The following is a 24,665-nucleotide window of genomic DNA, read 5'->3' as shown; positions in this document are numbered from 1 at the left end:
TCCTAGCAGTGATGTTAAAGGATCTAAACACAAGTAGAATAGTATTCTAATGTATTGCAGTTTACCAGTCCTCAGTTGCTGGTTGCATGAGTTTTCTTTTTCAGGTTCATTTCCTGTCAGCTGTATTGACAACAAATAAATTAGCCAGCTGACTCCTGTGAACTACAAAGCAAAACTCTTCTATGTATTGGAAATGAGGATCAGGAAAGGCATGTCCAAACCAGGAGTGCAGTACAGGGAGACAACGCTGCAATCCTCCATAAGAGTGTGTAAGCGTTGTCACCCTTGGACCAGATGTATACTACTAATAAGATTACCAGCTGAAAAAAGAAAACTAATGCAGCCACATCTAGGTACTGGTAAGCTGCAGTATACAACTTTTTTGGATTGGGATTTGTCCTGCCTCCCAGTGCAATTTTAAGAAATACATAAAACTGTTTAAATGAAAATGCACCAGTCATAATGGAAAGGAACTAGTAATGTCATTAAGGAATCTGTATTTGAATACTGAATAATCAAACTTAAATCTGCTTGGGATCAATAAAGATCTATAGTCAGATTAAACCACAAAAGAAGCAGATGTTGTGATCACATGTTTTTTTTTTTTTCTGCTGTTACCATTTTATGTTTTTTGTTATTACAAGAGCAGGTATCAATTTTCAATATACACTTTGATTTTTTTTCTTTGTGAGGCAGCCATATTGTACATTTACCATAAATGGAAAAGCTGTAACAGGCAAAATAAAAAAGCTTCAGCTGTGTCTCTGACTTCAGTACCTCCTGAGACTCTGGTCTAGTCCAAGCATGCAGGATAAACAGTTATAGTTCAGTCAGAACTCCTGATTGGCATGCTTGTTGCAGGTCTGTACCCTGGAAGGTACTGAAGTCATTGGGGCTAATAACAGCCAGGCGCCAAGCATCTTCAGAAGAGGTCAGCAGTGGTGACCTACATATATATTCTCACTACCACTAGAGGTCAGTGGTTGAAGCCCCATGATTAACAGGTGTGTGTCCTAAAAATTATATCCATAGTTCGTGTAAAGTCCCTCCATACTTGTAGTGATTTGTTGTTTTGTTTTTTTCCTTTGGTGTGTCCAGATTTTGCCACAGTTTGCCAGGAATGCACTGATTTCCATTTCCCGCAGCTGCAGGAACAGCTAGATGTGGTGCAGCAAGTAGTTCTGTATGCCAGAGCGCAGAGGAACCAAAAGGTTAAACACCAGCAAGGTAAGCGGGAATATTGATGGCTACATGTTTGTCATTATTGGGATATATTGGCATTTATAACAATTGTGCATTCTCTGCATTTTACCTGTCTTTTATGTATATTTATCTATCCAAGTACACTAATCAGGATACATTAAGGGAAGGTAGCCAGGTTGTGGCAGTGTGACTTGAAGGATCTACTGCTAATATTTTAGTGCCAAATATCTATTAGTATGATTTTATTTGTCCATCTGACAGGTTCACATTAAAGCTAAACTTCAGGTTAAGTGAAAAAGTGAACGTTTGGGCCCTCCAGGATGAATACTTGTGTGTTAGAGGGTTAGAGAAATACACAGGTATGTTTATCCTTATTCTGGCTGCCCTGACAGCCGACACTCTAACACTTTGGAATGTGACCTTTGCTGTCTTCCTGCACATTGTAGAACTGCTGTTTTAGATTTTTTTTACAACATGTGCAGCTGAAAAGGGGAGAATTTTTGGGTGACTAGTGCAAGGAAAACCCACAGAAATAAGCGTAGCTGCTTATAAATTTACCCTAAGACAAAATGAACATGGAAGATAGGGCACCACTGCAGGGGTCAGCAAAATTATGTATTTTAAATGCTTGCTTGCAGAAACATGTCTAATTAAGTTCTAGCCACTGAATTGGTCTAGAAAAAATTTGATCTAAAAAATGTACTTGTCACAGCCCCCTTCATTCTTGCATTCATCCCCTTCTCTTTAGGGAGTGTCTAATTATGGTCTGTTCTGACAACCCCCCTTATCTCCCCATTTAACCTTTTTTGTAGTTGATAGGAAAGAATCAAAAAATAGAATAGAGTGGGTTTTCTAAACCAGGGTTCTTCCAAAGGTTGAGTGATCTCCCATTTGATTATGCCTGCATATTCATATCCATTGACACCTGCTATGATAACAGTGATCTTTTAAGCCGTCTGTAAAGATTTCATTCAGACCAGCATGGTAAGGGAGGCAATTTATCAGTCCATCCAGCAATAAGCTAGTATTAGCAGGTTCCTAAAAACATTAAATGTAGATATTAAACCTATAGGAAGATTGTTGTTAAAAGGAATGGTCTAATTAGGTTCAAGTGCTGATCGTCTAGGTCAAACTTTTGTTGGAAGCTGTGTTCAGACCTCACATTTGCACAGTCATGGAGCTCTAGCACCATATTCTGTACACAGAGAGAAGGGGAAACATTGTTGCCTTTCCTTGTGTGCATCATCACTGTGTAGGCAAGAAACCAAAAGAAACATGCAAGCCAATGTGAATTTTATGCTGAAAGAATTTGCAGTCCATGAATGCTGCGGCAGGGAGTGTCCTTGTCCAAGACTAAATTGTGTGTAATGATTAGTTACTGATTATTTACAAACCACAGGTTGGATGGTGTCACAAACAGACTTTTCTCTTTCCATGAGAACTGAACTGTACTATTATTATTATACAGGATTTTTTATAGCACCAACATATTACACAGAGCTGTATATTAAACAGAGGTTGCAAATGACAGACAGATACAGACCATGACACGGGAGGGGGAGAGGACCCTTCCCAGAATAGCTTACAATCTAAGAGGTGTGTCGCTTTCAGCACCCAAAAATGATGTTAAGCAAACATGAGTAAATGTGTTTAATTCTGTTAAACACCAAATACCTTTGTGAGAAGATTCCGGGATTCAGCCATTTCCCAAGTCCAAACTTCATGTTAAATCTAATGCTGTGATTTATTAAAAAGCTAAATTTACTGCCTTAGAACTAATATACTGCAGTGATTCGCGTAAAGGATGCTTTCTTCCAAGCCTTTTTTAGATGTTTTTGTTTAGTTCCCTTATTATCCAGGACTTTCCACTATATACATCTGTTTTTTCCACCAGTTACCTCCCAAATACAAGTTAGTACTGTAGGTCATTCGGCTTTCATGCCACACTGCCCTCACTCTGTGTCTGTGTGCCTGTGCCACTGGACATTTTATTAGAGAATCTTGACTACCCATCAGGTATTCTGTGTATTTGTGCATTCTTTATGACGTGTTATGTACAGAGAGAGATACAAACATCCCAAAAGTGACAATCAAGACGCTGCTTTCCGACAGAGGACTTTAGGCAGCCCTGCTAGTTTTTGTTGTGACAAAAGCCTATGGACCTGGCCTGAGATAACCTAACTGAACTAGCAAAGCAACCATTTTCCCTAGGTGGCAATTAACTCTTCGTGTTCTGTTTTACTTTATTTTCCCATCTGAGCTTTAAAGTTACTGTGCTATGTGATTGATTTATAATTACTAACTCAAATGTGCCCCAGAAATACCTACACATCTTTTTTGTGCCCTTAAGGGACCCTCAATTGTTTTCATAGGTCTCCACCAGCCCCAAGAAAAACCCTTTCAGGGTTTCCTAGGTGTCCAACAATTTATTAATCATACTGTTACTGGGTTTTGTGCTTCTGTCATTTCATTACAGGACACCAAGTTTGTGGTTCAATTTGATGGTTGAGGTTGATGACTAGATTGATGGTACCCTTTTGAGGAACAACAGAACAAAACTGTGTGCAGGCCTTGCACTGCCTGTCTGAAGTATATGTTTTTTTGCTGATAGGTTCACTTTAAGCAGCTTTAGTTTCAAACCCATTTACTATATGTTTCTTGAAGGCACAAGTGTTGTAAACAGCCTAACCCCGTGACGTGAATATATATCAGCACATAACAAAATGAACACACATCTATATTTATCTGTGTCTGTATTTGGCGTGTCATCTGCTCTCTGCTGCTCTATAAATTGAAGTGCTGCTGGGGCACTCCTAAATACAGCCAGCAGCTTTTACTAAGTACTATGAAAAAAAAAAATGGTCGGCATGACAATGTCACTCATTTGGCAGCACTTCCCAAATCCAAATTCGTTGGACCTAGATAATCCTTTTCGCTTTGTAGTGTGTTACAGGCCAACCATAAATGCAATGAGATTTGTCACGTTGAATCTGATTTTTAGAGCAGTCCGTATTTATAACACTGACCACAATTTGTAATTGTTCCTTAAAAAGTTAGAGGACATGCGCCCAATGCAGCCACTTACATTCAGACCATTTATCACCAATATGTTGGTGTTCATCTTTGTGACCCTAGCTGACCTTCCCTGGACCAACCTCTGTGGGGGGGAAGAGGCTTGATAGCAAATGCACTGTAGACAATGTATAATTTCTGATTTAGTTATGTTCATTACCAGTAGATTTAGCCCTTCTTGGAATTTAAAGTTTATTATTTGTAAGCAGATATAATGCTTAGGTATAATTAACATATTTGTATTATAAGTAAGTTTTGTATTAAATTCCCCTTTGATAGCAACAGAATGCATATGTATAAGCACTACTGCCAGTCTGCCACTGACTACTAACTTTACAAGATTTGTATTATGATTTGGTGATGACTATTGCACTTCTCACTGTTCTCCCTGCTGGAGAAGAAATGGTATCTGAGGACCAGCAGATCAAGGATCTCCATTAATTCTGTGGATCAATGCATCCTCCTTTACTACTACTTCTTCCTTATTATTCATATACCTATCATAAGATCCCTGGTTCATCAGTAGTCCGTTCTAAAATTAGGAAGTAAAGCCCTGCTCTCCTGCCAAAATGGCCACCTGCGCACAAAACACAATGCTAAAGGCATGGTAAGTCTGTAATGAGAAAAATAGGTGCAGAGAACCTGACAAATACTGGTGACGAGTCCTTATCTCTCTTCTTACCCTCTGCATTTCACAGTTGTCCAAACCAATCCAAAGACCCACTGCATCCAAGAATTGTGAATCGCTTGTCAGTTAAAGGATCTTGATGCAGCTAGATCTGGGAACTTTTGACAGGGTTGCATAGCCCAGGACTGTAGGCGACAGAGAAGATAACTCTGAATGGGTTATGTTTAATGATAGGATTTTTGTTGGGTGTTTAGTATATGGGGTTAGGGTTCCTATTATGTTATAGGTTTAGTGTTAGGGTAAAAGTTTGGTAATTTTAAGTTATAAAGACATTACACATTAAGAGAAGGTATATAGATATTTTTTTTTTTTTTTTTGCCGTAGAAATTAACATGCTCAAATCTATTAGCATCAAGTTGTAAACACTAAAAACCAACACTACTTTATGCTAGGAAATAAAGAGATAAACCACCAAAATATTTCTGACATCTGTCATAGACTTCAGCCCTCGAGTTCCAGCTCTGCACTCTGGGCCCGATTTATTAAAGCTCTGCAAGACTAGATAAGATAATTTATCTTGGGAGAACCTAGGTGATCTAGCAAATCTGAAATGGATCTGGTCCAATTCTGAAAACATTTCCCAAATAATAACATTTCTTAAAAATCCATTCCAGGTTTGCTGGGTCACCCAGGTTCTCCCAAGAAATCTGTCTTCTCTAGTCCTGAAGAGCTTTAATAAATCAGGCCCTCTGTGTCATGGCATTTACAGGGTAATTCCTGCAGAATGAAAGTATAAAACCTGCCTACTTTACTAGCATCCTGCTGCCTAGAACCTCTCATCAATCAGCTCAAAAAATCTTACCATTCAAAAGGGTATTTGGTTTCTCTTGCAAACCAAAGTTAATTTTCAGCAATTCAGAGATTGACAATTCTTTGTAACGCTTTACCTAGCCTTTTCCTAATGTACCATAGGGTTAGTGACCTATCTGTTCTCTGCTGCTAGTAAGTAAAAAAAAAAAAACATTGGTCATCCTTTACCCCCCCCCCGGCCTTTAACTTGACAGTTGAAGAGCAACTCATCCTTCAGCTCACCGTCCTTCTCCTGTCAGCATGTGGGAATGCAGCACACTTGCTTGGCTCCTACTGACGCCTGTCCTTCTCCCAGTCAGAATGTTGCTGTACAGGTGACTAATAATAAGTCACATTCTGTTTATTTACATTTACAAATGAATGTTTTTATGAATACATAACTGCCTTCAGGGATGTATTTGATATCTAGTTGGAGTTTAGCTGTACTTGAGCTCCAAAGTCTGCACACTACAAGCACTTATGCATGGGATTTGAGTCTGAAGGGAGCATAGTGGTAGAAACCACAGGTTCATACTGTACAAAAATGACATTGCTATGAGCAACAAGATGTATTTTTTCTTCAATTATCTTTTATGCTATGACCAGTCACATGACTGCAAGTTACAGGGTAATACTTTTAGGGGATTCCATATTTGTCTTTGTTTGAAGTTTGCTACATATATTTAGATGCTCGCTGTGGCATGTGAGGAACCCCTGGTGTCGTGTGTCTCTCTAAAATAAAATTTAATAGAATGCCGTTCATCTAAATCCTCAAAGCTGGTGCTGTTTCTCTAATTATCCTTCTGTCATCATATTAACGGTACATTAATATAACTGTAAATGATTTTTTTTAAAGAGCAACCTCATCTCATACACAAAAGTTTAAAATGCCTAAAATGAACTATTAGAGCAAAAAAATTGGTCCTGATCTGCTTTCTTTTTTAGAAATTTTCTTCTTTGAAAACATATAATAAAAAAGGCAGAAAACAAGAACATTTCTCTCTACATTACCAATTCCAAATATATAAAATGTAGAACGATTGGATACCTATATCTTACTACATCTCTGTACATAATTTTGACTGTTTAATCAATTAATTCAAATGAAGTAATAAGGATAGAAGATTAAAATACTTTATGCTAATAAAGCATGCCTAGTCTGTACAAAAAAAAAAAAACAATAAGGTAGACCAAATCCTCTCCGAAGTGAGAGACGATTTCAAAAAATTTTTAAAAAATGTCCTTTTTTTTTATCCAAAAATGGTGAATTAATTTTTGGATTTCCCTTTTTTTCAAAAGGTATGAGCTCCCAAGGATAGGGGATAATGAGGGTTATTTCACAAAAATGTAGTGATTTGCCAAAACACAAAAATGTTTTGGCAAATCACTGTGTACTTGTAGTAAATAACATTTACATGTACAATAAAAGATTGTATTATATCAACCTAGACACTAAGCTAGGTGTGGGCAAACTTTTTTAGTCAGGGGCCACGGAAATAAAATTTGACAGGAGGGCTGGGCCGATAAACGTGACGTCATAATGGCATAACTCCGCCCACTCTCCCATCGCAGATCTGAGCTTGCGATGGGGGAGCGGGCGGGCTGTCATTGCACACAACCCACCCACTCTCCCATCGCAGGCTCAGATCTGGGGAATGTGTTCCTTTTCCTGACCCTGCTCAGGTGGCACCGGCCAGAGCCGCGGACCACCCAAAGGGCCGGAGAAACATTGCTAATGGGTCTTGGTTTGCCCATGCCTTTACTAAGCCTTCATTTTCTCATGGGACTTGAAGGTCTTATTTCTAAATAGAGTTCCCCTATCCGTTATCAGTACAAAAATCCATCTTGTGGACAATCACTGTTAGTAGATTGTGATACAAATTGCATACTGTGTATGCAAACAGGATTGTGGTCTCGAAGCCCGACGCATTTCGCCCTTAAGCTTCTTAAACTTAACGCAGGAAATGAAGGCTTAGGGTCTAGGTTGATATAATACAATTTTTTATTTTAGATTTATATGGTAATTACTACAATGTACAGTGATTTGCCCAAAAAAAAAAAACGTTTGCCCCTTCTTCTTTCTGGCTTCCACGTTTTGTTATACCACATTTGTTATACCATAAATTAAGGGGTTGGCACAAATAACTTCAAACTTAAATTGGGGCACATAGTACATCCACAAAAATATACAGTTTGTAGGGGAAAACAGAAAAGTTTTTTACTTTTATGCAAGAGAAGAATCAAGGTAGGATATCAGTAACAATTAAAAACATCAGTTTTTAATTAAAAGACCTCTGTTAAAATATACCTGTTCGGGTCGCCCAAAAAACTGACCCACTAAGAAATTTCAAAAAGGATTGCAATCCACCCAACAGCACTGTCTGCTGCTGTCCACATCTGTTCAAGTGCTAACTTTTGCCCTGGATGGATGTTATCAAAGAATGTAATATATGACCTGTCTGATCAAGCATTTGTAAAATGGAACTTTTAGTCCACTTTAGGCTTCTTGTTTCAATACCTGGGGAAGACTTTTCATTGAGGAAAATTATGTGAATATCTGCTTGTCTCCTATTGCAATGGTTCCTTCCACCAGCTTGGCATGATGTACAAAAAGGCAATAAGAACCACTTTGTGTAGAGGGAGGGACCGGGTATTTATTCAGACACACCTGTATAGGTAAATACCTGCAGTGGCTTAAGTAATAAAGGTGCAGGTTTCCAGACTGTCATTTATTTTGCGACACATTGAGTGACTTGCCTAAAATGAGCATGAAAATGCTGTGACACTTGATAGACACTTGTTTTTCTAGACAAATATTCAGGAGGAAAATACAAAGGTACCAGCCCTGGAGCCAGTGGGGTAGTTACAGGTTAGGGTTCCTAGGATCTTTGAACCTAACTTACTGGATATCCCCCAACTCAATGCATCAGACCCTAAAATATGTAATATTTTGCAGTTTACCAGACTCCCCTCTGGAGCAGAGGATCTGGAACCAGTTTGCTTGTGCCTCTGTCCTACCCCTTCTCAAAAGTCCTTATCATGTCTGCATTGGAGAGGGATATGAGTAGCCTAATTTATCACTCCTCATTTTTCTAAACATTTTGTAGTCTTTCTTCCTGGGCAGGATCCCCCTCCCTATAGATAGCTGAGATGCTTTCTGTTTTCTCTGTGTCCTCCTTTAGTCCATGACCTGCCTTAACCTCCTTAGCAGCCCCATACCTCAGGGATAATCCGGGCTTCTATCTGTAACCTTACCCCACTCCTCAAAAATACAGTTCTTCCAAATGCACCCTGGGGTGTTTTGTGCACCGTTAAGGATTATAAAGAGTATGTTGTGGGTGCCAACAATCCTCCTAGCTAGTAACTCTATCGGGCTTCTCCTCATATAGAGCGACCCTTTTACTCATCTGCTGATAGGTTTTCATGTATATCAGGGATGCTGTGGCATGTTGATTTCTGATATGAAGACAGATCTAAGCTTAAAATTCAGTTGTCTGTGGCTAGGAGACATCACAGGGACTGCGATGGGAATTAGGTCATTCTGTAGGGGATTGTGTTTCTGCACTGGCTATTGAACACATTTGCTGCTTCCAGAGATTCAATGCAGGCTGATGACAGTTACTTAATAATGGCCAAGATCATGTGTTCTGAACACTACGGGCATCTAAAACGGAGACAAGTGTGAGATGGGATTGGCAAAGGCCAATGCATATGATTTATATTAATAGTATTTTATCTGAGCACAAGTTGTTAATTCCTCAAATGGCAGTTTAGAACAAATTCTGTCTCATTTAAATGTATCTGTAGAAAAACCTATTTCCTGCAAAGAAGGACCTTTGCTCTATGTGGGGAAGCAGTATTCTCATTCTGAGTCGGACCTAGGACTCTGAGATGAAGTTGGGTTTTGTATATTACAGAGCTGTATGTCTGTCTCGGCATTAGTGTGTTGGTCCACAAGAATCCACTTTTTTCACACAAAGAGCAAGGGTCCTGCTTTACAGCATACTGTCAGGGCTTTTCTACAAACTGTAAGACTTTGCACGCATTTTAATTTAAATTCACTTGGAATGTAATTAGCAGATTTAAGTTGAAATATCATTGTAGCTATAAGATTTCCATACACATTCATATTTTTGTATCTATTTTTGTTCTAATTTTATTTTGCTTTATAGAGAGCCCACATGTCTGCTGTTTTCTTTGGATTTTTTCATAATAAATCATATTATGCCCACAAAAAAAAAATTTATTTTAAATTTTATTTCTTTTCTTGCTGGTGCAAATAATCGGACAGGAATAAAGTTTTCCATATACCACTTATTTTTACTCATATTTACCCATTTGACAGAATCGATCTTTATTGAAAGAAAAGGTCAGTTTTTCAAGTTAAGTTTATTTTTATGTTATTTCAGACACTTCTAGTGAAAATGAAGCACGTGATAAAGTGAAAAGCAGTGAGCGGAACCAGTCTAATTTATTACCTGGTAAGTGCGCTCCTTTGTATCAAAAAACTAAACTGCAAGCATAAAACGTCTATTTAAATATTCATATTAACCACAAGGGATATAAATCCATTTTCTGTGTACCAAATGCCTAGGTCTATAAATATTTGGACAGGGACAACTTCCTTCTAATTTTGGTTCTGTACATTACCACAATTAATTTTAAATGAAACAGCTCAGATGCAGTTGAACTGCAGACTTTCAGCTTTAATTCAGTGGGTTAAACAAAAAGATTGCATAAAAATGTGAGGAACTAAAGCCTTTTTTTACACAATCACTTCATTTCAGGAGTTTAAAAGTAATTGAACAATTGACTCAAAGGCTATTTCATTGGCTGGTGTGGGCAATTACTTCATTATTTCATTGTCAATTAGGCAGATAAAAGTCTTGGAGTTGATTTGAGGGGGGTGCTTGTATGTGAAAGATTTTTCTGTAAACAGACAACGTGCGATCAAAGGAGCTCTCCATGCAGGTGAAACAAGCCATCTGTAAGCTGCAAAAACAGAAAAAAACCCATCCAAGAAATTGCTACAATATTAGGAGTGACAAAATCTACAGTTTGGTACATCATGAGAAAGAAACAAAGCACTGGTGAACTCGGCAACGCCAAAAGACCTGGATGTTAATGGAAGACAACAGTGGTGGATGATCACAGAATCATTTCCATGGTGAGGAGAAACCCCTTCACAACAGCCAACCAAGTGAAGAACACTGTCCAGGAAGTTGGCGTATCAATATCCAAGTCTACCATAAAGAGAAGACTGCATGGAAGTAAATACAGAGGGTGCACTGCAAGGTACAAGCCACTCATAAGCCTCAAAAATAGAAAGGCTAGATTGGACTTTGCTAACAAAACATCTAAAAAAGCCAGCACAGTTCTGGAAAAACATTCTTTGGACAGATGAAACCAAGATCAACCTTTATCAGAATGATGGCAAGAAAAAAGTATGGAGAAGGCGTGGAACAGCTCATTATCCAAAGCATACCACATCATCTGTAAAACATGGCGGAGGCAGTGTGATGGCTTGGGCGTGCTTGGCTGCCATGGCACTGGGACACTAGTGTTTATCCATGATGTGACACAGGACAGAAGCAGCCGAATGAATTCTGAGGTGTTCAGTGACATACTGTCTCCTCAAATCCAGCTAAATGCAGTCACATTTATTGGGAGGCGTTTCATAATACAGATGGACAATGACCCAAAACATACAGCCAAAGCAAACCCAGGAGTTTATTAAAGCAAAGAAGAGGAATATTCTTGAATGGCCAAGTCAGTCACCTGATCTGAACCCAACTGAGCATGCATTTCACTTGTTGAAGACTAAACTTCGGACAAAAGGCCCACAAACAAACAGCAACTGAAAGCCGCTGCAGTAAAGGCCTGGCAGAGAATTAAAAAGGAGGAAACCCAGCATCTGGTGATGTCCATGAGTTCAAGACTACAGGCTGTCATTGCCAACAAAGGGTTTTCAACCAAGTATTAGAAATCAGCATTTTGTTTTCAGCATTTTTATTTGTCCAATTACTTTTGAGCCCCTGAAATGAAGTGATTGTGTTAAAAAAAAGGCTTTAGTTCCTCACAATGTTATGCAATTCTTTTGTTCAACCCACTTAATTAATGCTGAAAGTCTGAGTTGTTTCATTAAAAAATATTTGTGTTAATGTACAGAACCAAAGTTATATAAAAGTTGTCTGTCCAAATATTTATGGACCTAACTGTAACCCTGTAAAATAGCATTGATGGGATGTATACATAGCCTGGCAGAGCTGTGAATGGGATCCAGCAGGCCCTTCCTACTACAGGATTACAAGAGGGTAGATACAAGACCAATCACTCTTCACAAGAAGAGCGTGACAGTGTTAAGAAAAATCCTGCAGGAAGACAAAGTGTAGGTATAGTTTCATGTATTGCACCAATTTGGAGGAAATAAACAAAAAGGCAGTGAGATTCTTGCAAGCGTGCACATGCTTCTTGCATCTAGACAGTAATTATTTTGCCTCCAGACATACATGAAAAAAATACAATTAATGCAGTTGTGTACTCCATTTAATATAATATGGTGTTCTCCCCAGAGCCTTTTAGCCAGGTGTACTACCTGGCACTTTTCAGTAACCACCTGGCTGTTTTTGGGTGGTTACCAAGGAATTGGGTCGTAATACAGGAGCTGCCAATTTCTGGGTTGAACATGGTTACCCCCCAAAATTGACATATGACTTAGGTAGGGATATTAGATTGTGAGCCCCTTGGAGGGACAGCTAGTGACATGACTATATATTAGCACGTAATATGATGGCGCTAAATAAATACTTCGTAATATTAATACCATGGTAAATAATTTCTATTTGTTTGACTACTAGAAGGACCTAAGTCTGTGCTGTCATTTTTTCATGTCTTCTGACCACTTATCTGAACCTTCCATTTTTAGGGGAATTTTACGTCACACGGCACTCCAACCTGTCTGAATGTCATGTGGTTTTTCACCTTTGTGTGGACGACAATGTGAGAAGTGGCAATATAACTGCCCGGGATCCAGCCATTATGGGTTTGAGAAACATCTTAAAGGTGTGCTGCACCCACGACATTACTACTATCAACATACCCTTGCTGCTTGTCCATGAAATGTCTGAGGTAAGAGATTGAGGTAAAGCAGAGTTGTCTATCAGCACAGATTACACTTTATTAAAGATGGTTTGGTCTGTTCCGTGTGGTAACATCAAAATAAATAAATGCAAAGAAGTCAATGAGTTTGAATTCCCCAACAACAGTTTAAAAAACAAAAAAGCATTACCCGCTAAAAAAAAAAATTGCCTCCTCTCTGGTGGTAATATTGCAGAAGCAGAGGAATGTTGCAGTGGTAATGAAAAATAGGATGGTGTTCTTCTACTTTAATGTCCCTAGTGTTCTAATTCTGTCCATATTTCCACGCAAAAAGCGTTTAATTTTTTTGCTTGGAAATAATTTTACATTGTAGGCCTTTAATTCTTAGGCATAACTCACCGAAATATGTCCAATATTTAATAAATGTAATACATTTATTAATAAACTTTAAATAAAAAAACACGAAAATCTATTTTAAAAAATTATGATACATGTAATATAAATGTACAGTAGCATACATAATATATTAATATATTTATATATTATATCAAGATTTCTTTGTATTGGACGCAATACAGCTATTTTGTATAGAATACAATACAAAATTTATTAAATTTCCCGCCCGCACCGACGCATGCACCAACGTCACCGGGAAACCCCGGAGATCGTCTCTGCATTCGCCGTCTGGAGATCGGAGGGAGAAGACGTGTCCCGAAAACCTGCAGGGACAAGCAGGATGCCGGGGGACAACAACGGAACAAGGTAAGTGGACTATTTTTAATCTTTTTAGCAATCCCGATTGTCACTCGAGATTACTGCTTTTTGCGTGGAAAATCCACCCCGAGTCACACTCGGGATTACCACTAGAGGGGTTAAACCTCTCCTAGATGAGGAATGCTTTTTTTCCTGGCTGTCTTTATGACTGCTTTAAAGCAGTCATAAAGTCTCCCTTCTCCTGGTCAGTAATCGGCCTGATAATTGGACGAGCGGCCCTTAACAACCGTTAGCCCATTGTATAATTTCCTACAGTTTACAGTAGCAACCTTTCTCTACCAGTTGTTGATGTAAATGTCGGAGAGTGATCCTGTTGACTGGCGGTTATTAGGAGCGTTAACATCTGAATGCTGGCTGTGCCAATCAATGGGTGCATGTCAGGTGCATAACCGAATAAATGGTAGATATTGATCGTTAGCACTGGTCATGCACTTGTTACCTAGTTTATGGCCAACTTTACAAAAGAATCTGTCTATTTAAAACAAAAAATAATTAGTCTACCTTCTAATAGGAGGGCAACTGTCATTAAACAAACTGGGTTTATTTTGGTATCATAATCCATCCAATTTTATTGTATTATAGTCTGTACACTATTCAAGAAGGGGGAAAAAAAGTTAAGTTGCAAGCTGTAATAAAGCAAATGCTAGTGTTCTGAGCAACATATGGCATTGTGCTATTTAATTTATTGCCCCTTATTTGACCACAAACCCCGCAATTGAAATCATTTTCCATGACAAGCCAGAAAGAGGAATAAAAAAGGCAAGTGTGAAGTCAAAGCGTTCAGTAGAGAACATGTGTAGGAGGTGTACAACGCACGTAGCAATGTAGGAACTTCATGACCCAGACTAGGATGCTCTTTTGCTTTCTTGCTGTATAATGGCAGGTTTTTTTAATCCCTTGAAGTACCATTTATGGTTGGCTGACCTGATTTGGAACATCCACTGTGACCGCAAACTCTCAGGAGCGCAGTTGAAGGAATTAGGTTTCCGAGCTGTCATGTGAACTTTGAGACGTGCCCAGACAATATTTTTGAGGTTGGCCAAATCACCATGTTGTTGTTTTGTGTGTTAACTGATGACCTGACCAAGGGGACACTTGTGTGATCCGACAATGGCAATAAAGAACCCGAGAAAAGGAAAGTGAAGGCGTTGTCTGGAGCAGCCAATCCGAGTGTAGTGATCCCTATTATCAATTTCAGGTTGCAGGACACAATATGACACACGCAGGAGGTAACAGAGATAGTCTTCCTTTCTACAGATCCGTTTCTTGTTCAGTCTTTTGCTAGCTTTTAGATTATAAAATAGCAGACTTTTCTTTATTCAACACAGAAATGTTAGCGATTTACGTTTCAATAAATAAACTTTGGAAAAGTCATAGATTTTCAAATGTTCTCATTATATTTTTATTTTTAAAGTGGAACGCTACTGTTAAAAACTGTGATCAGGTAGGTTGTTTTTTTCAGAAGGGACAGATTATGCCCATAGGAAGACACAGCGGGACGTTGTTTGCTCATTTCTGATCAGTTGATCATTAATCCACCAGAGGAGATTTATTAATGATGTCGGGGGACTTCTGTACACATGTCAGATTTTCTCACTAATCTCTGACGTGTATAGCCTAATACTTTTAGCTTTACATTTATAACAGACCTTGCCTCCCTTAACCCATCTAAACAAAATTCTACTTTAATGCTGTAAAAAAAGAAAACACCTAAAAAAAATTAGAAAAAAAAAATATATCTACCTTACACCAACTCCCACATTCGCCACCTACATGACCCTTCTGGCAAGGTCCTGTGAAAGCTGTGTACCCTTTTCTGCATGTGAAGACTCTCCTGCGTAGCACTGCACCCTCTTGTTGTGAGCTTTAGGATATTTAGCATTACTAGGATCTCACCCAGTGGATCATGTGGTTACCCTCACTAGTATGGAAGCCAGGATAATGCCAGGAATGTTTTAACGTTGCATTGAAGAAAACCTTTTACCTGTGGCCAGATTAGGGACATTTACATATTCTTAACAAGCATTAAATTAGCTTTAAATTGAGCCCTCACTTATTTCTGTATCTGCAGGCCCTGTGGATTAATTAATCCTCAAAGATCACCGCACAGGCTAACATTTAAAAGATTTCCCTCCTTTTGGACCTGATTTAATAAAGCTCTCCAAGGCTGGGTAGGATACGCTTTCATCAGTGGAGCTGGCTGAACCAGCAAACCTGGAATGGGCCTGGTCCAGGATTCAAAACAACAGTAAATGACTTTCAACAAATCAATTCCAGGTTTGTTGGATTACCACACTTCAATGATAACTGTATCCTCTCCAGCCTTGGAGAGCTTTAATAAATCAGGTCCTTTGTCTCAAGGAGAAGAAATGAAGATACGAACATTGATAAAATTCTCAAACTTGGAGTATATTTAAAATCAATTCCTTTAGTCCCTTCATTTTTAAACTTATGTTTAGATAGATAGATGCAGTAGGTCAGCTACTATGGCCAACACCCCTGTCATTTATTTTTACTAACTTTGTGAAACCCCTAATTTGAATGAAAAACCTGGCCCTATTAGATAATGACTTGCAGAGCTTTGCATGAACTTATTCACCTCCACCCATGACAAGTGTGAGACTAGCGTGGGGCAAAAGCCATAAAAGTGTCCTTTTTAGGATGGCGGTTGTTATCGTTATCCAAAACACAGGGCTGAAACCACTGTCAGAGACGCCTACTCCGGTGTTGACAGCGTGAAGTGGAAGCATGTGTCCCGTGTAGGCAGATAAATTATGATGATAGGAACACTTCTTGAAAAAAATATTGCTTTTGTATTTATGGCTGTTCTAGCACGAAAGGCTTGTATTATGTAGCACATTAGAAATGTCATTTAAAATGGCAATAAGAACCTATCATCGGCCTTTTGGTTTAACCATGTCATCACCAGAGGACATTGATTTAAAGTAAAATTAGCATCCATTTGTTTGTGACCATAACTCTTGACTATATTTGCATACTGTAATCTTTGGGTTTAAAAATGAACAAGACTTGTTTTGGTGCAAAGATTTAATAAATTCCTTAGTCTTTTTTGTAATATAGGCTGACAAATGAACAAAAATCTGAAGAAAAATTATTATGATTGTTTTTTTAACAATGTAGTTATCCTCTTTAAAAAACTAAATGTCATTGTGTGCACAGCAAGTGCCATACCCGTGGTGGAGATTACATAATCAGTAACTGCACCGTGAGTGACCAGCCTGACCGTTAGTGGGGCAATCCGTCACATTTCAAAAAGAGGGAAAGACCCCTGCGGCATCCTCACCATTAGGAAACAGCACTTATGATCTGGCTGCACAAAACAATAAACATCTGCAAACAACTGTAAAGATGCTAGATTTTCACCCAGAGACAATTGTGAACATTTGTCCCCATTCACAAAAATTTAGGGTCTGTACACTGAAGACTTGGAGTGGAGGGTCTGACATGAGAAAGCAAAGCCCTGTCTCTACAAAGATGGCCTTCTCCATTCAGAAACACAGTGCACAGCAGTACAGGGTACACATTTTTTTCAGCGTTTAGTTTCTTTTTAAATATAAAATATAGTGTGATTTCATTGAGCTCGGATTATAAAGGTTTACCTAATTTACACTTTTTTAGCACTTGCTTCCTAATATACCTATAAGATTCCATAATATGGCTGTTGTATAAAAGAGATAGAGGATGATAGGTAATGAGCATGAGATATGTATGCCTGCGTGTATATATATATATATATATATATATATATATATATATGTATATTTATATATATGAATATTTATAGTCTGAAAATCTCCTACACAGACGCACATAGTGTGACAAGTGTGCTGTGTAAATTCCCAGCACGCCCTGAGCACCTAATGATCATAATAAAAACATTTCCTGACTGCATTTCTTCTGTCTTTTTAGGAAATGACTATACCATGGTGTCTGAAGAGGGCCGAACTGGTTTTTAAGTGTGTGAAAGGTAAGGCAGGTCCTGACATTTTATGGCATCCCCCTCTTTACACGTCTCTGAATCCCATTGTTCCAATATACAATCAGTGCGTGTGCTCCGTGGGCTCTGAGCTGATTGAATATTCACGTTCTAACATAGATGGGAAAAAAGATTGGATATTTTTCATAACCTGTTTGATATAACTCACGTCCCTCGTCGGCAGTAATATTCTGCCAGCATCCGCGGCTCCTTAAGCTTTCCTGCGCACGTCAGCGAAACGTGCTGGGTCAAATGAGGCTGCCGTTATGTCTGTGCTTTGTTTATTAAAGCTGAACTCCAATCATAACCCCCACTTGCCCCAACCAACTTATTATGTTTGTATGAAAAAAAAAACTTCAAAATCCCCTTTTACTCTCCTCAATTACTGGTCTTGTGACACTCCAGGTCCCCGAGACTTCTTTCACCTTCATAGGAGGACAATCATTCTTTATTGTGACTATGTCATTGCTTGGGTGACATGAATTGGGGTCCTCTAAGTATCCAGAAGACTGCATTGACATGATGGCATCAAAAAGAGACAGCTGGTTGGCATCGGCACAGACTGCAGTGCTGGACTTGCCATGTGGCACACCAAAAAGCACAGATAGTGAAGTTAAAAAAAAAAAAAAGGCTTAAAATGGTGTGTATATATATGTGTGTGTGTGTGTGTATATATATATATATATATATATATTAGTACTTTGTCAGCAGGTGAAGGGGAGAGAGCACTGTGCAGTACCAAAGTCATTTATCTCTAATCTGACAAAATTTCTAAACTTCTGTTAAAGTTTGCTTTAAATTATTGTATTATGGGTCTCTGTATTAAAGTGTCTTAAATTAGTCGTACATCTTACAATTTGATTGTGAAATCTCATTTTAGATTTACAGACATGGTCTGTATCAGCCTTTATGCTATAAATTTGTTGGTGGAGCTATAAATTTTTCAATGACATTATAATGTGTATGGTAACCATATACAGACCAACGTTTGATTGGGAACATGGGTAGAGAAATATGAGTCTGTTCTTTAGCTACTAGTCTACCTTCTCCAATTTTCCCCAAATTTTCAGACACTCTGCAACTGTACCTTCTAACCAATCCCCATTATTGTCAGAAAAAGAATTAAAGAAATCTTAAAGACTGAAACACTCTGACTTCATGGGAAACCAAACAGGATCATGCGAGTTGTGGATGAGTGATACGAGTGATACAGTATTTGCTGAGTGATCAAGACAAGTAATGAAATTTCTATTTTTGTTTTGTTTTGTAGGTTTCATGATGGAAATGGTTTCCTGGGATGGAGGGGTATCCAGAACAGTGCAGTTTCTTGTATCACAGGTAATTTACCATATAGTCTCGTGTTTAAAGATGAGTTTATCATCATGACACAATTTTTAGGAATTAGTATTTTACCAGTTTTCTGTCATGTATAGACAGATCATGTGCTCAGAAGGTAGGTATGTATGGTCCCATGCTCATCTATATGCAGGTAGCCACCATATTCTGTCTAACATTAATAAATACAATTTGTCATTCACCTATTTTGGAAAACATCATATCCCAAAAAATCCATCTTTTATAGGGTAAGGGATGGATAAATGTTTGAGATAGGACAGCAGCATGCTATCAGGAGGACAAGCATCCAACGCTACTGCAAGTGTCAAATACTTAGGAGTCTAATGGAGGCTGTAGCACTGGAATAGATGAAGGTTTTAGATGAAGAACTTTTTAGACCCCCCCCAAGTCACAACCACCCTCACTTACGTTCTTGCTTACCTCCCCCCAACTGTGACAGGCTTCCACTGTGTTTCAAGCATTAGCACAGAAACAGTCTGATGCTGCCTATGGACTTTATCATAGTTGTGCTGTGGAGGAAAGGCCTCATTCAAGTCTAAAGTCTGAAGATTTTTGCACCAAGGCTGTCAACACTGGAAGGCTGCTGGAAAGTGGTTATTTGGCACTTAGTAGGGTAGTTTTGAACTTAGGATAAGTGGAAACTGTGGAACTGTGGAAAGCCTAGGGAAAGGGTGCCTGAGAAGTTTTTATTCTAAAGTGCTTTATGCTTTAGGAGATCTAAGTAGCTCCATCATTAGAATTTGAGGTTCCATTTTCTATGGTGCTTTCCCCAATGTTCATGTACCATGAATTTGTTGACTTGCTGTTGTAGGTGCTTATGCTTTTGATTTTCCTACATACAGTATAAAGTCTCTTCATCTCCATTAGTCATCTTTGTATTTCCCACTAGGAACTGATAATTCCTTTTTAGTTTCTTTCTTTTTATATACAAAAATGTGATACTGTAATTGATGTAATTCTGGTGTGATATCCTAATCCTTTGCATCGGTTAGTGATAGACCATGCCTTGCCTCTCCTTTAGTCCTCCATTTCATGGCACTTTATCTCTGGAATTCTAGAAGTTTCTCTTTTTTGTTCAGTAGCAGGAAAACCCACAATAAAGCTAAGACCAAATTCCCACACTTGTTCCAACAATGCTGATGTTGTCTGTCTCTAGTGAATGGCTTAAATTCACCTGTATCCAGCCTTTGTATCTCCTGTTACCTGCCTGTACACACAGCCCCTATTGTTGAGCTGAATCTTCTAGTAACCGCACATCTATGTGACACGTTTACCACATGTTGGTCTTAATAAACTGACTTTGCATAGCTAGAGAGAACACTATTGTTTTACTGCTAGTGAAGCCTTTTTTTTATTAGTTGGCATCTTTGAAACACATTGTGTAATATGCTGGCTTAGGTTGGACCATGCCTACTACTAAGCTGTCTTTATTTGGCTCATAGAGAAAAAATGAATCTAGTACACAGCTTAACAAGTCCCAATGGCAACTGACAAGGTTCTAAGTTTTTCTGTCTTTGAGCTCCCTGGAGGCCACATTCACCTTCTTTACAGCCAGACAAGCCATAGTGAGCTAGACCATGACTTAAAGGACATGGCACAGCAGACAGCAAAAATGTTATCAGTTTACCAGATTTCTAGAAGGATTTTTTTTTTAAGTTCTAAAAAATAAAGCATATAATGGAAACCTCATAGTTAGGGTTTTTAAAAATCCTAAACCTTTTATATCTAGTTTCCCTTTAGTGTTCCAGGTTAAGCACGGTAATGTGTCACGTCCCATGTTGCCATCTGAATGGCAAGCAGACCCTTTAATACAATAAGTATTTGTTGGATCTCTAGAAAACAATTCGACTGTATGAGCGCCGGGCAGTTGGCTGGGGGGTCTGCCTGACGTTTATGTTCCCAAAGCGCTCATTAAATCATGAGCAGGCGACACAGTGACGAAGATGAAAAGGAAACTTCTCTCTCAGAATGTGGCTTTATTTCTTTGTCTGGTGAGATCATCTATATTAACAGGAAGTGTCATTCAGAGCTGCCTGAAACAATGACAAGTATTTATATGGCTGAACGTCTGCAACTCAGTGGCCAGAGGTGGAAAATATGAAGAGCCTTCAATAATTAATGTTAACCCTTCTTCTAATCACAAGTCATCTAGACATTGAAGTAACCGACATTATAAGTGCCTGTTCCACAGCTAACACAGTATATATAGAATTGGAGCCTAGAACACCTCTGCCTGTTTTTTCAATATCATAGACATTGGATAAGAGTCTAGAAGATCATTTTTCTTACCCTACAACATCCAAAATAAGTTGTGTTTTGAAGGGTATAGGGCTGATGAAGGGTGTATCCTGTGACCACCAAAACATGGATTGGTTTAAGATTCAGAATTTAACTTTAACACCTCCTTGAGTCAAAACATCTTTTGAAGGCCCCTGTGTGCTATGAATTAACTGCCTAGCCAAAGTCAATTTCTTTTAGATTCTTTAAATTTTACCTTCATCTTCTATAGATAAGTGAAAGGTTACTTTTTTTCAGGTGTCCCTACTAGGAGATTCCCTGTAGTTTCCTGTTCCAATGAAAACTTATTTTTTAGATAACCCATCAACTTCTGTCCTCATGAAAACAGCCCTTACCACAAGTGAGAGTGAATCTTTCACAAACAGAAATAAAAACCTGACAGAGTTTATAAAGCTTCCCTGACCTATCCAAAACAAGTATACTTTTTATGTTATCTATATCTTTATATTATCCTAACATTTTCTGTAAAAAAAAATATGACTGATATCTCTTTATCTGTTTACAGAATATCTCGGAGGAAATGTTCTATCAGTTGAGTAATATGCTTCCGCAGATTTTCCGTGTCTCCTCGACACTCACTTTAACCTCAAAGCGCTGAAACCAGCAAGATTGCATTGGAGATTGTCGACATGCTTTCTAACGTGTGGCTCAGCCAGCACAGTACTGATCTTTTTTCCAGAAGATTCTTGGTTGCCACCTTGATTCTGTGTTTTTCAAGTTTCAGCCCCCTGGCTACCTTATGGACAATGTTGTACAATTGTTATCCCCAATAACCTGGTATAGAGAAAAAATAACCCTTTCTCACACCTTCCAACCATAACTCTGATCTTAGACTCATCCTAACACTCAAGCCTGCCCTTACCCTAACAAATTAACCCTTAACCTCCCACCTAATATACACCCACTATACCTTTAACCGGGAACCTAACTCTTACCTTGTAATCAAATTCAATTGTGATCCTGGAACTTCAAAAAGTAAAACCTACCAAAAAGTTAACTTAAGCGTTTAATCAGAATTCCCTATTAAAACAGTGCAGTTCCTGGCACTGTACAAGTACCTACAGCCTTGTAACTGTGCAGCGTGAGAGCTAAGACACTTGTGCCTCTGACTGCTGGTCTTTGAGACTTGATGATGTCTCTGCTGTACTTGCTGGATGCTAAAACATTAGAAAGCAAAGCCGTGTGTTCTCCACCAAGATAGCTGCTTCCATACTGAGATGCAGTGCATTTACTAGGAAGGATCAGCTGCAGGGGGAGAGCTCAGACAATACTGGTAACCAGTCCTTTGCCCTTTGTCTCTTAAACACAACTTTCAGAGCTCTGTTCTTTAACCATTAAACTGAACCCAACATTTAACCCCCTAAAACCAAACCATTACATCTTCATCATTGTTCTTGGCACCTCTGGGAGCCCTAATTTTTTTCACCGCCCAATATGTGCAGGTTGGTTAATTAAGGTTCTGACTGGCATTAGATTATGTCAGTTTCCTCATATGAGGAAGATAGGGACATAAGACTTTACATTCCTCTGGTGGGGGAACTAATATGTACTTTCTACAGCACTGTATAGTATACTCCATATAAATACAGGAAATCTAAAACTCTGAACTGGCAAAATGTCAACATCCGTATCTGTAAAATATTGATATTTGGGCAAATCAATGTCTGCATTTTGAAGTGTGACCAAGATTGTATAAAAATTTGTAAAGTCTGATATGGAATATTCTGTGTATCACTCCAATGAAACTGTGCAGAGGTTTAATACATGACACTGCACTATTCTGTACTAATAAAATGCCTATTTATGGATGGTTTTCTTATTGTTGTTATTTTATCCTTATTCTAAATAGCTGTGAGAGAAAATCCTCAGGCTGGAGCAGCTGAATCAGTGATTATACATATATTTTCTTACTAGAACAGGGATATGTTAAAATACTTGAAAACTTTAGACAAACAGCTGAAGACTTAGTACATAAAGATATGAGAAGTATCATTCTGTTCGGCTGTTGTTGTAAACCAGTCAATCGTGCCAGAAAGCACTTACACATGCAGATCTCTGTTGGGACACATCTTGTTATGGGGTGACAACACCTTCTGTGCTCCACCCTGACACAAATATTACTATAGATTGCCATTTCAACACATAATTTGTAGGCTCACTGCTGTCACTATTGTGAACTCTACCCTGATGAATGCCAGGCAGCTTTTCCTAAAGTGCATTAGACAGAAGATGGATGCAAAATGCTGCAAGAAATCAACATCTAGAGAAATAGCAAATCATTTTTTGTTATGGTATGTTAGGTAGTTGTCTGAGATACATAGCGATTTGGCAAAATAAATAATGTTAGGGTTGACATTGTACTTTGTACATTGTACTTTTAGGGTTGACAACTGCACGATTATTCTTTACAGAAAGTAATTCAGTAAGATCTGCCAGTGGTAGAGTGTATAGTATCTTCTATGTAAATGTATATATTATATTTAGATTATATATATTCTCTAATATAGGAGCCACTGTTTGGTGAGATGATCAGAGAACAATAAAAAAGTTGAGGACATAAAATAAATGGCACTGTTTTTTCCCTTCTAACTCTCTATCTCCAGAATCCTATTTTTGCCCATTTTGTAGAAGATGTAATTAGGGAAGGGAAATTGATATTTTCATGAATTGACTTGACCTCTGGGTTGTGTGACATGTGGGTAAATAGGAATTGTGGGATACTAAAACAGTCCCTTAAACCAGAGGCGTTTATATCCGCCTGTGATATATAGCTTTAGTGACCGGTGGCTGGACGCACTTCCCTGCAAGATATTTAAAGCGCTGATGCTATAGGATGAGCTCGTCCACGGAAGAAATTATTTCATGAGTTTGAAAGATGACTTGTGGAGGAGGACACCTCCACCGCAAACTGATTTTCTACGTAATAATTACATAGATTTTGAGCTACTAGATTTACTTTTATCCTCAAAGACCGGACGGTGAAATATATTATTTTTATATAAAAGACAAGTCAACTTAAATAGAACACAACCACTTATGGGCATTTGTAAGAATGTAAATCTCTGCTCTTAATTTGTTGTTATACCATAGGATTACCTTCAGAGTTAGCTGTGTGTGCTGTTATTTAGTTGTATGCTCTCCCAGTGGGAGCAGAAATGTCAGCCAAGTTTCAGACTTAAGGGCCTTCAATGGAGGCTTACCCAGCAGATCTGACAATTGGCACTCTGACTAAACTGCTGGAGAAGTGTCTACTAATGAAGGGGGACCACCAACATGGAAAATATTGTAGTCTAGTGTCTGTATGTAATTTATAACTGTAACATACAAATTTGTATAATAATTTTTATAAAAAAAAAATGACAAAGCCTGTATGTGAATCTCACTGTAGCT

The 24,665-nt window shown here is 38.4% G+C and overlaps 1 protein-coding gene across 3 annotated transcripts in view; it reads left to right on the top strand.

Moving 5' to 3' along the window:
• FERRY3 (FERRY endosomal RAB5 effector complex subunit 3) overlaps positions 1-23,083 on the top strand; it is a 30,770-nt gene extending 7,687 nt beyond the window's left edge. For all 3 annotated transcript variants that reach the window (XM_072400376.1, XM_072400377.1, XM_072400378.1), the window contains exons 9-14: positions 1,099-1,227; positions 10,162-10,233; positions 12,678-12,880; positions 17,555-17,612; positions 18,892-18,959; positions 21,781-23,083. In XM_072400376.1, the coding sequence (XP_072256477.1) occupies positions 1,099-1,227; positions 10,162-10,233; positions 12,678-12,880; positions 17,555-17,612; positions 18,892-18,959; positions 21,781-21,873 (623 nt within the window). In that variant the 3' untranslated portion in view covers positions 21,874-23,083. The remainder of the gene's footprint in view (positions 1-1,098; positions 1,228-10,161; positions 10,234-12,677; positions 12,881-17,554; positions 17,613-18,891; positions 18,960-21,780) is intronic.
• The last annotated feature ends 1,582 nt before the right edge of the window (positions 23,084-24,665 follow it).

The sequence above is a fragment of the Pyxicephalus adspersus genome, chromosome 2 (genome assembly GCF_032062135.1).
Source record: "Pyxicephalus adspersus chromosome 2, UCB_Pads_2.0, whole genome shotgun sequence".
NCBI lineage: Eukaryota > Metazoa > Chordata > Amphibia > Anura > Pyxicephalidae > Pyxicephalus > Pyxicephalus adspersus.
The sequence above is the reverse complement of the archived record's forward strand: the minus strand, read 5'-3'. Positions and strand labels throughout refer to the sequence as shown.